General features: G+C 39.3%; 1 protein-coding gene across 4 annotated transcripts in view; it reads left to right on the top strand.

Moving 5' to 3' along the window:
- THSD7B (thrombospondin type 1 domain containing 7B) overlaps positions 1-4621 on the top strand; it is a 985451-nt gene extending 980830 nt beyond the window's left edge. For 3 of the 4 annotated variants that reach the window (XM_051849593.3, XM_089329248.1, XM_051849594.3), the window contains one exon: positions 3430-4621. In XM_051849593.3, coding sequence (XP_051705553.3) covers positions 3430-3511 — 82 coding nt within the window. In that variant the 3' untranslated portion in view covers positions 3512-4621. The remainder of the gene's footprint in view (positions 1-3429) is intronic. The other variant, XM_070071551.2, reaches the window with a different exon arrangement.
- Positions 4622-12692: the final 8071 nt, after the last annotated feature.

Raw genomic sequence — 12692 nt, 5'->3', positions numbered from 1 at the left:
CTAAAATGTGTCAGTCAGTGATCTCTCACAGCCAGGACTGCAAAATGGTTTTATCGCTGTGCCAGCTCTACAAGCAGTGGTCGTCGTCACAGGTGCTCTATTAGGAAAAGTGATGAGCTACACTGCAGCTCAACAGGAGAGAAGAGTGTGATGGATGAGAGATGTCCATTGGGCACAGGATGACTGGTGGGGGTGGTGGCCAATGTGCCAGGCCCTTGTGAATTCTGGTTCAATGTGAATGAGCAGGTTATCATGCCCAGCCCGAGACCAGCATTAAGAGGAAAAGGATTTAAAAAAAACAAATTTGTTTCTTAAAAAAAAAATGATTTCTGTAAATGGAAAGGGAGCTGAGGGCACTAAAGACCAGTTTCCCAGTTGTTGTCTTGGCTGCAGGCAGCTGTGTCCCCAGCTCCTCTTATTGGGTTTCTAACTGTTTTTCAACAGCCAGGAAGTTTTGTAAAGCCACAGCTATCCAGCAAAGCACCATCATATTTGGTGGTTCAGAGATTAACATTGGAGAGGATGTTGATTTCTTTTAAATGCTATCATATTTCTCATGTCTCACATTTGTAATTGTGACTTCAGTACTTATCAGTTGAGATGTTGCATAATATGAAAAGATGCATAAAAGTAAGGTCTTTATCACAATGACGCCTTAACACCCCAAAGTACCGTCAGGGGTTGAAGGTCTACACATAAGGAGCCCGCTTTTCTTTGCAAGATAGACAGGGTGTTCACAGCTCCATTCGTGGAAACTGGGAGAAACTCATTACATATATACTTGGACCGGAATTTTCCAGGCCTAGTTCACAGAGGCTGACCAAGCTGAGATGTCTGCCTGGCAATACTGTCACCTTCTTCTAAAGATCCATCCATCTCTGTTCTCCCTCCCCACTCCTCAGGCGTGGATCTCTCACTTCTGCTTGCCCGGTAGCCCACAGTAGATGCCAGTTAAAGGTGGATCGTCAAACACTTTGTTTAGAAGCACCACTATTTCTTCCTCTCTGTTCCCTGTCCTATGCCACCATCTTCCTCAAAGGCAGCAGGAGAGTTGGGAAGAGGAAATCCCTATTGTCATTTCAAATGCATTTCCTGGCAGGTCAGGAGAACACCACTAGGGTGGATATGCAAGTTGTCATTTGCACATTGTCCCAAACTCTTGTTGACCTGATTTGTTTATACTGTAGGTTGGCATGCTTCAGGCTCTGATTCAAGCTAGAATCATTGTTTATGCTACAGCCTATGCCCAGTAATACAAATGGAGCCACTAGAATACATGTACAGAACAAAACGAATGACTTTAAATGGGATATTAGTCAGTAGATTATGAATTCTCTCCCTTGGAGAACTGGAAATTGGAGGCTGCAGTTTTCTTTGCAGAGGACTTAGATCATGTTTGTGCTTCTACTCTGCTTTTCTGGCTCGAAGTTGCTTGCCCATGGCCAGCACTCAGCAGATCTTCCACGAACACCCATTGATGCCAGGAGCCGGCGGATGGGTCGCTGAGACGATGTGCAATTTTTTGGGAAATTATTTTTATCTCTTTAGTTATTAGCTATTTTGGTTTGCTTCAAAGATCAAGCCAAAACACCTGTACTTTTGCTTCTTAAATTAGACCTTGAGCATTTTAATTGAAGAGGTTCTTACTACAACTATTTTAATGTTATCGAAAAGTTTTAATTGTAGTAAAATTCATATAACATAAAGCTCATTGCTCTAGCCTGTAAGTGAGAAAAGTGAGACATGAAAGTCTTGCCTGTAGTATGATGCATTCACTTAATAGACCTAGAGTACGCAACTCAATAGAGGTAATAATTGCTTATTGGCTGTCAGGGAAGAGGGGCATAGGGAGAAAGACTCTTTTATGGGTACAGCACTGCCTTTGAGGCAATGAAAATGACCTGGACTTAGCTAATGATGATGGTACACAACATTGTGACTGTAAGACGTGCCGCTGAATGGTACATATTAAAATGCTTCTTTTAAATATAAATTAACTCAGCATATAAAAATCCAAATATGGACAAAAAGTGCATTGCTACCCATGACTGGCACTGAGATAAGGAGAATATAGTGAAGCGGTTAAAGGCTCAGTCTGTGTGTGAGATGTCCTGTGAATCCAAGATTTGCCCCATATCATTCAGTGACCCACAGAAAGGCCAATGACCACTTCAGTCTTTCTCTGAACAGCAGTAGCAATCCTAATGCCTCCCTTTCAGGGATCTTCTGGGATGTGCTGAGAGCTTTGATATGAACTGTTCATCACAGAACTTGAAATTTAGTGTGTATCCAGTAAGTAATAGCTGCTACTATTTTATAAACAGTATATAAATAAATTTATAAATATATAAATTATATATATGTAGCATAGACATTTGGAAACAGCAAGAGAGATGGTTTCCTGCTGGGGAAGACAACCCAAGGAGGGCTGGGCTCTTCCGAGAGCAGGGCGAAGCAGAAGGAAGCAATGGAGCAGCAAGTATGGTGGGGGTTGCGGCCTGCAAGGCAGACTTAAGCAGTATTTATTTATTTACTTTCTATTCATGTAGAGAGAACAGATTTCCTGTAGTTCATAGAGACGTTTCTAAGAAAATAGTGATGCTTCCCTTCTCCCCTCACTCCCTGCCTCCTCTTTCCTTTCTTATTTAATTTTTGCAATAAACATATCTTTAATTTACTTATAACCACAGGCTTAACGCTCCCCTAAATAAAGGCTTCAGCAAGGAAAAGGTAGAAAAACCACAGCTATACATGTTTATTAACATAAGTTGAGAGTCACCTGTAACTAACAAACAAGAAGTGCAATGCAGGGCGTTTGCCCCAGTTCTGGCGTGTCCTTGGGAAATTCGGAAATGTTACTCCATTTCAGCTTCTCTGTGTGTGAGAAGGAAAAGCACACTCCCTTACCTGATACAGCAGTTGACCTCTGGTAAAGCAGAGACCACGTGAGGAGAGCTGTGCATGGAATAGAACTGCTGCAATTTTTCTGACAGATGCTAGTGAGTTGGCAGCTAAATGTCAGGGTTCAGACAAGAGCAGAAGCGTGTTTACTCAAAAACAACAGCAGGGGGAGGCGCGGGAGCCTGGCTGCTCCAGCTGCTTACGCTGCTAAACATCTGTGATGCAGAGGTCACAGTGGTTTCGGAATTAGTGTGCAGCAGATGTCCATGTTACTGTGCATAAACAAGAAGAAAAAGGAAAATAATCCTTCTACCATGGGCCATGGTTCCACCAAACCATTCTTCAGAGCTTGAGAAAATTATGACGTCTCTTAACAGAAGGTTAAAGTATACAATGCTAAAAAAAAATGTCCAGCGCAATGAATCTTGTCATATACCATTTACATTTTTATACCTCAAACTTGTCCTTGGCAGATGCAAGAGAGCTCTCTGTATATTGTGTATCTGAGGAATTCTTTTCCCTTTGCAGCAAGAAGCCAAAACCACATCAAAGCACACCTCCCCAACAGAAGCCTCTGACCTTAGCCTACGATGGAGACTTAGACATGTAATCTGAAAAAGAAATCCAAATGTAGACATCAACTGCCTTAACTGCTTTCTCTTTTGTAGCTCTCAGACTTCTCAGTTTTTTGAGGAATCTCATGATGTGATATATCGGGCAGAATACAAATATTGCAAAAGTAATATTGCCTCAACTTCATTTGGACATGGAGTCAAGAATTATTAGGTCTGCCATTTTGTTTTCAAGTTGTTTGTGGGTGTGAGTGTTTTATTTTTTTGGTTTTCCCAAGGGACCTGAAAATCCTTCTCTTCCTGTTTGGAAATGGGAGGACGAAGACATGATGGAATTCCCACAGACTTGAGTAAACTTGATCTTCAGCAGCATAATGACAATCCAGAGGAAAGTCCAATCAAGGCATTTACTGTAAATGAGGAGTGTAACATTGCATCGTTATGCACTATATTAGTGCAAAGTCTTTATTCTTCCCATGCTTCAACACTGAGTTTTCTAGAGTTTACATTGGTTCAAAGACTTTCAAATTGGATTGCCTATTTTCATGAACACAAAGTGAATGGGTTACCATTTCAGAAGTTCTCTGAGTTTTTACCTTTAAATATTGCATTTTGTTTTGTAGTCAGGGAGTGATGGCACTATGTGGGTTGCTTCTGTTAAAGATAATGGAGTGTGCATAACTGCTGGATGGTGTGAAAGCTAAGGGTTTTTGAATGAAGTGTGTACTGATTGTTGGGGTGTGCAAATGAGGTAGATGCTTATATTGGAGAATGGGGTACATTATTTGATTACCAAAACTGTATTTTAACAGAATCTTAGCTGTGTAGATATAGCATTAACCCCACACAGTTCTTATTCAGTTTAATGATGACAAACTCTGCTTTTGTAATTTCAATTTTCTTATCTGAATATTTATACATTTTTTTGAATTTAATTATCTGACCTCATTTAATATACATAGAACACCAATCCTGTTTGTAGCAAGTCTTGCTTTTATAAGGTTTCAATATTATCTAAAACAACACATTAAAAAGCTAAGACCATTTTATGAAGATAATTGTTTGTAATCATAGGTGTTGAAAGTAAGAAGGCGCCATCTTGTGGTATTGACTTGTATTTATAACAAATAAAGTGCTCAAGAGAATGCAATGTTGGCTGTTCTACATTTATGTTCTTCTGTATTCCCATGCTCTGACAAAAGCAGTTCTAATACCCATTTTCATATTTTACTGTTTTGAGCTCGACATCTGAAGTCACTGACACAGAATGGGAAGCTTGGATTCTCAACGATATCACGTGTATTATGAAATAAAACCAATCACAATGATGTGGAAAAGCTTTCAAAAAATATTTACAGCTCAGATAATATTTGAACAATCCTAAGCCTGTGCAATAATGCAAACACTGGCATGTAAACAACCTGAGAATGAGAAATCAGCAACATTAGAAACGGGATACAACTGGCAGGATGTGGGATATCTTTGTCTACACTATGACCTCTGTTAACTATTGAATAGTTAAGTGAGCCCTTCAATTAATAGATTTTGTCCAACAGCACCAGGTTTCTAAAGGAAAAAGAAAATAATGAAAATAGAATACCTTACTTCAGTGTGGCTAAGGACTGGTGTTCTGATACTTAGGTTAAACCACCACCTGTGATGCCAGTATTCCATATCAGAGTGCTGATTTGAGTCCTGGCTGCTCCGCTTCTGATCCATCCTGCTTATGTTGTTCCTAAGAAAGCAGCAGAAGATGGCCCAAGTCCTTGTGTCCCTGAACCCACATGGAGGACCTCAATGGAGCTCCTAGCTCCTGTGTTCACCTGATCCAGTCCCAGCTGTTGCAGCCATTTGGGGTATGAACCAGCAGATGGAAGATCTCTCTCTCTCTGTCTGTATCACTCTGTCTTTCAAATAAATAAATACATTTTAAAAAATAATAATGTGACTAAGGAAACAGCTCCCAGTTTTTCTTTCTTTTTGTTCATTTGTTTTTGTGAGGTTTTTATCAGTTCACTTTAGCTAAAGCTTCAATAGTTTTCGCAGTAGTTCACAATATCCAGGAGATCAAATCCTGGCCATGCCCTTTACTGCCTGCCTGTCTGAGCCCAAGCAAGGGATATAAGTTTTTCTGTGCCTCAGTTGTTTAGTCCACAAAATAGAAATAATAAAAATTATTTCTCTCTTAAGGTAGACATTAATACAAAATGTAAAATACTTCATATTCACCACATATCAAAATTGCAGTAAATGCTACCTACTCATCTAGCACATTCAGAATTAAAACCCTTAGGACATGCATTTTTTTCATTTATCACAGATTGAACATTTATCAATATATTGAATTTGTATAATAAATTAGATTTTCAACATTCATGGCTTGAGTAAAATGTTTCTCAGATAATACATGGACACTCAAAATATTTTTAATTTCAGTTACATCCTTTTTCCAAATATAATTAATATTGATTTCATTCATTCATTATCCAATAAATATTTGTCAAACATCTACAATAAATTAGGCACAGTGCTCAGAGGCACACTTTGAATCAATGAAATATACTCCCTTGCAAATTTTGCTTTGAAAATTATGTCACACAGATCCAAAGATTTGGAAACTTCATCCCTCCAGAGCAAAGGCAAGTAAAGATAAATTTTTAAAAATTTCAAAAGCTGATACAGGTTCCAAAAGTTTATGCATGAAGCCTGTATGCATGAAGCCTATCTATTAGAAGAGTGAATTGCCAGTAGGGAAAGGTTTAAGTATGTGTAGTCATTTTTAAGATTTTTTATTTATTTGGAAGACAGAGAGACAGACAGAGATCTGTTGGTTCACACCGCAAACACTTGCAACAGCTAGAGATGGGCCAGGTGCAAGCCAGAAGCAGGGACCGAAATACTTAAGCCATCACCACTGCTCCCCACAGTGCACATCACCAGGAAACTGGATCGAAAGTGGATTAGCCTGACTTGAATGAGGCACTCCAATATGGCATAAAGGCATCCCAAGTGGCAATGTGAGTGAGCCATTGCACCAAATACCTGCTCCTACCACAGGCCAAGAATAAGGAAGGAAGATAAAAGAAGTGCATTCATGATCCAATACTACTACTAACAAGCCATTTTGACATTAATAAGCTATCTATGTCACAGTTCATCCTGGAAAGGAAGCAGCCTCAGAAACACATACTGCTTCATCCATGAAAACTTACAGCACACGATTCAGACAACTAGATCACTGAAACAGTTAGCTTGACATACATAGTTTTTATATTTTTGAGTTAGTCACATTCTTTTAAAGTTGAGACATTTCACATAAATATGCAAATATCTAGCTTCTCTTAAAAACGTAGATCTGATAACAAATATATCACCCTTTCACAGCAGCAGTTTGCTGGGACTGAATGTTGGCTTCACTCTTTACAAATGACATCCACTCTCATTGATTTAGCAAATGTTTAGTGAATCTCTTACCTGTTACTACTCCAGATGTTATATTTATACTGGCATGTAAAAAGGAACTAATTTACTGCCTGCATGCAACTTATCTACTCACTGGGAGAGGTAAAAACAGACTGCAAACAAACACAAAGAAAACATGCTCACATGCTGGTAACTCTGATCCAGGGTCAGAACCAGAAAGGACAACGGGATGGAGTACTCTGAGTAGCATATGCTGTTTTGGACAGGGCTGTTGGAAAATGTCCTTGAAAAAGACTCATTTGATTGGATGACATTTTGTTTGAGAACTGTATGAAGAGAATGCCCATAACACAGGGTAGAACATTTCAGGTAGAAGGGGAGCCCCCAAATACAAAGGACCAAGGTAAAGAGCAAGCTTGTAATAAGCATGGTGAAGACAAGTAGAAAAACAGCAATGTGAAACATGGGGTGCATGATATGACATATGCTTCAAGTCTTTCCTCAAAGCGACTCTCTCAATGGCACAGTCCCTAGTGAAGATTCAATAGTGTAATCAAAGAGTCTCAAATTGCTAACTCTGACCCACAGCAGACCTGCTGTTTTATAAATAACGTTTTATTATAGCACAATTACACCCATTCATTAATGCATTGTCTGGGGTTGTCTTTGGACTGCTAAGACAGCTGAGTAGTTGCTGCATAGATGCCACAGCCTCCAAAGGCTAAAATGTTGTCTGGCCATCTGGAGAAAAAATGCTGACCGTACTGCTGCTGATACTCTCAGTCCCCTGTAACCTCCCTCAATTTTCCTTTGTCACAGCTCAGTTGCCTATGATACCCCATTTACCCTACATATGTACTTGATGGTTAATTGTCTGCTTTCTCCTCACATGAAGATGTTAACACCATCAGGGTAAGGCTCTTAATTCTTATTGACAATTGTAGCATCAAATGTTTGGAATATGGTAGCTACTCAATATTTTTAGAGTGGTTGAATGAAGTTAGAAAAATAAACAATAAACAATTCCATGGTGAGGAATTTGTGTTTTATTCTAAGTGTTATTAAAAGCTTTAGGGGTGTTTTGAACAGTGGGATGATGTAATGTGATCTAGGCCACTTTGGTTTCTTTGCTTTCTACACACCTTCCCCTGTGTTAACCAAGACCATTCACTGGGCTATAGATCTTAGTCCAGAAAATACTCCATAAATGATAATGCTTATGGAAATGAAATCTTCAAAAGACCATTCAATGACTCTACCTCAGAAGATTTTCCTGCGGACAGAAGCATCAGATAAATGCCTTCATCAGAAAGCTTTGCACAGTTGTTGTTGCTGCTGTTTTAAGTTGTATTCATTTGAAATGCTTAATGACAGCGAGGGCCAGATCTTCCATCCACTGACTGACTTTCCAAATACCCACAACAGCCAGAGCTGGGCCAGACCAAAATCACGAGCCAGGGTCTTCATCCAGGTCTTCCACATGAGTGGCAGGGGCTCAAGGACTTGGAGCATCATCTGCTGTCTCCTAGGTGTGTTAGCAGGAAGCTGGGTTGGAATTCAGATGGGACTACTTCACACTTCCTCTGATATGGGATGCAAGTCGCCTAAGCTGCAGCTTAACTCACTGTACCACAACACCCTCCCCTGCTATTGTTAATAACATTACACAGCAAGCTCAATGATTTTGGGACAGAGATTTTATGGGAACTCTGAAAGCTTTATATATTACATTTGTCATAATAGTTATGTAAATTTTATTCCAAGAAATTTATATACAGATGTTGGTGTAACTAATGTACAGTAAAAATCAGCTTACCAACCTCTATGCTGGAGGGCAGAAATGGATTTCAGGCATGCTGAAATACTGATTCCTGTTCACAGTGAGAGTGGCCAAATCCAGACAGCTTCAATCATGTCCTCATCCATTTACCCTAGCATGCTCTCATATTAGTAACCTTTTCTATGCATCCTATAAATTAAGATGTATTGCACAGGCAACAATCATAAATTATTAATGATATCTGTTTTCCAAAAGAGAAATAAATCATTAAATACATAAATACTCCTAAGATTATGAGTCTCATTAGGATAATTTAATTTGACAAAGGTTTCCTGAGAATATTCTTTTTCATAAGTTTACAAACTAGAGGAAAATTGCATATGAGCAGTAAGGAATGATGTAAATGAATGTATGGCAAACTAAGGAAGGACTTCGGAAGAAAAGAAAACATGAGCTGCTTACCTGAGTGAAGGCTTTTTTGCAGGAATGGAGGGAAAGGTAACCGTGAAATGGCCTGGACATATCTGTTTCAAAGATTCAGGATAAATCTATCATTCTTTGGGGTGAGGACCATGAGGATAAGTTTCACATTTTGGGTTTATTTGAAGAATGAGATGCCAAACTGCGATGCCTCAGTGTCTTTGTGAAGTAACATGAAATGATGATTTATGTACACCTCCTTAATGATTGGGCTCATCAGAACCAAATTCCTGGGAGTCTCTCTGCTAAATAGTTTTGAATCCTGTGTCTACCATGGGGCAGCTTCATCAATCTTATTGCAGAAATGGGAATTGTGAAAACAGTACATGATACTCACCTACCTAATTAAGAAAACCCCACCTCAATTCATTGGTAGATAGAAGTGGGGGATCTGAGAAGCAGCCACGGAGTTTGGGACTCATACATACTTGTGTATGCATGCCCTCAAACAACTTCCTAAGTGTCCCTTGGCCTTTCTTGATCATTCTCAAAGAAAAGTCAATATACTTACACTGTTCCATGGTGTTAAACTAAAAAACTGTGATTCACAGGTTTCTAAAATTCCTTGGGTCACAGGAACCCTTAGTATCTCAATTATTTTTCAATAGCACTCAACAAAAGCATTCTATTTATAAAGCATGGAATGCAAACAATTTCAGAATTCATTTCTTAAGAATTTAGTCTGAGAAAACAATGCACTAAAATTAAAAGAAAAATAGCATTTTAATTTCATTTTTAAATAACCATGAAGGTAGTTCACTAGAATAAGTCGATGTGTGCTTCTCTTCCTTCTCAAACCTTGGAATCAGATGACTGCTGCCTCTCTCATTTTTTATTCAGTATTGATTTTTATGCACTATTCATTTTTATTACAACAATCAATGAAAACCTGGCCACATAAAGCTGTGACATCATTGTAAGGAATGTAGTGTGATCTAATGTTGAAATATGAACTACCTCAAACTAGTCGTTCATGTCATGTCTGACAGATGCTACGATTTGTTGTGTTATCCTCATAAATTTAAAATCTGGTGGCAATCCCAAAGAGACCTTTGTTACACAGAGAATCAAAATTGTGTTTGCGCATGGCCGCGTGTACGTGAGGGTTTTAGATACCCATGTCAATTTTCCGTGAACGTGTTTTTCATTTCAGGGATGAATTACTGCATGAGCCTCAGTTTTTGTTTGTTTGTTTTGGGTCCTAAAAATACAGCTCCAATTTATTTCTCAAATCTCCAAATGTCTCTCTATCAAGCATTATTGATTTGCTACATATGTAATAGCACGCAGAGAACAGTCAATGGGCTCTGTGTGTGTGTCTAAGCGAGAAAAGAGAGTACACTCACCCTTGATAAATATATTTTGTACAGGTTTTATTTTACTAGGGGGTTCTTCAAAATGGAGTAACACATTTCCTCCCCACTGGTTCTCTTTTACTAGACCCTTTATCCATACACTCTTACTAGCACCTTTTTAGCATAACCATATTGTCACATGACAGGAACATAACAGGGAAACATGCAGCTGGAACAGCCAATAGGAGATGGCACAAAGCTGCAGAGGAATTGAAGGAATGAAAGTAAACCATAGAGAGACAACCTACTACTGATAAGTGCATCATAAATTGAAAGAATTTAAAATTGTTGCCATACAAATTAATCTATGAAAGTTTTATACATGATTGTAAAAGATTTGAGGTTACATATGCATCTATATGTATACCTGTGTACTATAAATATTTATATGTGTATATATATGTATATATATATATACATGCATATGTCTGTGTGTGTGATTTGTTGCATTTCCTCAGGGGAACTAATTTCAAGACTAACGAAAAGATCTGAGACAACTCCAGAGTCAATATATTCCAGCTTACTACATTAGGCAAGAAATAAAATTATTACTGCCATTTTATGAGATATGTACTCAGGAAGTTGATTTTATCAGTTAATTGTAATGGATGAACTAGAATAAGCCTACAGAGGTGGGCATTTAGGTGCAGTGATTAAGCTGTCCATTGGGATGCACACATCCCTTATGAGAGTGCCTGGGATTGGGTCCTGCCTCTACCTCTGATCCAGCTTTCTGCTAATGCTCCAAGTAAGCAGAAGGCTCAAATACTTGAATCCTTGACACCAAGGTTGGAGATCTGGATGAGGTTCCTGGTTTTTCGCTTCAGCCTTGCCTAACACTGGAAGCTGCAGGCTTTTGGGGAATGAACCAGTAGAAGAAAGATATCTCTCTCTCCTTGTTCTCGTCTTCTTTCATAAAAAATAAATGAAAATGAATAAATTAAAAAATTAAAATAGAGTGAGCCTCTTGTGGAGTAACATATAGTTGCATCATTAAAAAATGGTTAGGGGATTAATCTTTTTTAACCAAAAAATAGGCTGTAGCCTGCAATCTCATAGTCCAACAAAGGCCAAGAATGACTGCATACCACAATGCAAATTAAAATTTTCTTGCAATTTTTTTCATAATGTCAAGTGATGATATGTACATGCTCCATGCAGGGGCTGTCACAGAACTCCCAAAACCTGGGTCCCAAAAGGCAGCAAGCTGATCCCTGACATTAGGGTGTTGGAGGAAAGTAGGTGATGCAAAGCACAGAGCCGTGAGCCAGGAAGCTACTTCTTCATTCCCAGGCTCCTCAAAGGGCTGGGGAGAAATTTTCTTATAGACTGAAGTTGGGGTTGTGAAGCATGTTCAGTTCTTGTACAGTTCCCTAGTAGGTTTCCAGAGCCGGTCACCCTCCTTTGATTGGTCAGTAATAGTGTGTGCTTTTGGGAATTTTGATGATGACAGAAGGGTCTTCAGTCAGCCAGAAGGTAGTTACTTCTTGTTTAGGTTCTGGGGATCCTGAAGAAAACTTTTAATACAAGACTGAACTTGAAGATATTATCTCATAATGATCTCATAATTCTTGTTTCAAGGACCCTGTGGGACTAGTCAGTTCCAACACTCCCTCAATTTAGTGAATACATTATAGTAAGAATTTCTTTTTATTTATTTGTTTATTTTTTAAAATTTTTGACAGGCAGAGTTAGACAGTGAGAGAGAGAGACAGAGAGAAAGGTCTTCCTTTTTCTGTTGGTTCACCCCCCAAGTAGCCGCTACAGCCGGTGCGTTGCGGCCGGTGCACTGCGCTGATCCAAAGCCATGAGCCAGGTGCTTCCTCCTGGTCTCCCATGCGGGTGCAGGGCCCAAAGACCTGGGCCATCCTCCACTGCACTCCTGGGCCACAGCAGAGAGCTGGACTGGAAGAGGAGCAACCGGGACAGAATCCGGCACCCCAACTGGGACTAGAACCAGTGGTGCCGGCGCCGCAGGCGGAGGATTAGCCTTGTGAGCCGCGGCGCCAGTCCTAAGAGTTTCTTTCGCAATCACAAAATCTTGGCAAAAAACTTTAAGCTATAGGGAGGAACCTGAGAGACAGTGAGGAATTAGGATCTGGTAGTATCTATGGAGAAGAAAAATAAATGATCAGTCCCTCAATTTTGTGATGATTTTAATAAGAGGTCGATTTGCAAAGA

Source organism: Oryctolagus cuniculus, chromosome 3 (genome assembly GCF_051225735.1).
Source record: "Oryctolagus cuniculus isolate XC-2025 breed Fujian yellow rabbit chromosome 3, ASM5122573v1, whole genome shotgun sequence".
NCBI classification, from domain to species: Eukaryota; Metazoa; Chordata; class Mammalia; order Lagomorpha; family Leporidae; genus Oryctolagus; species Oryctolagus cuniculus.
Note: the sequence above shows the minus strand (reverse complement) of the source record. Positions and strands in the feature narration are given on the sequence as shown.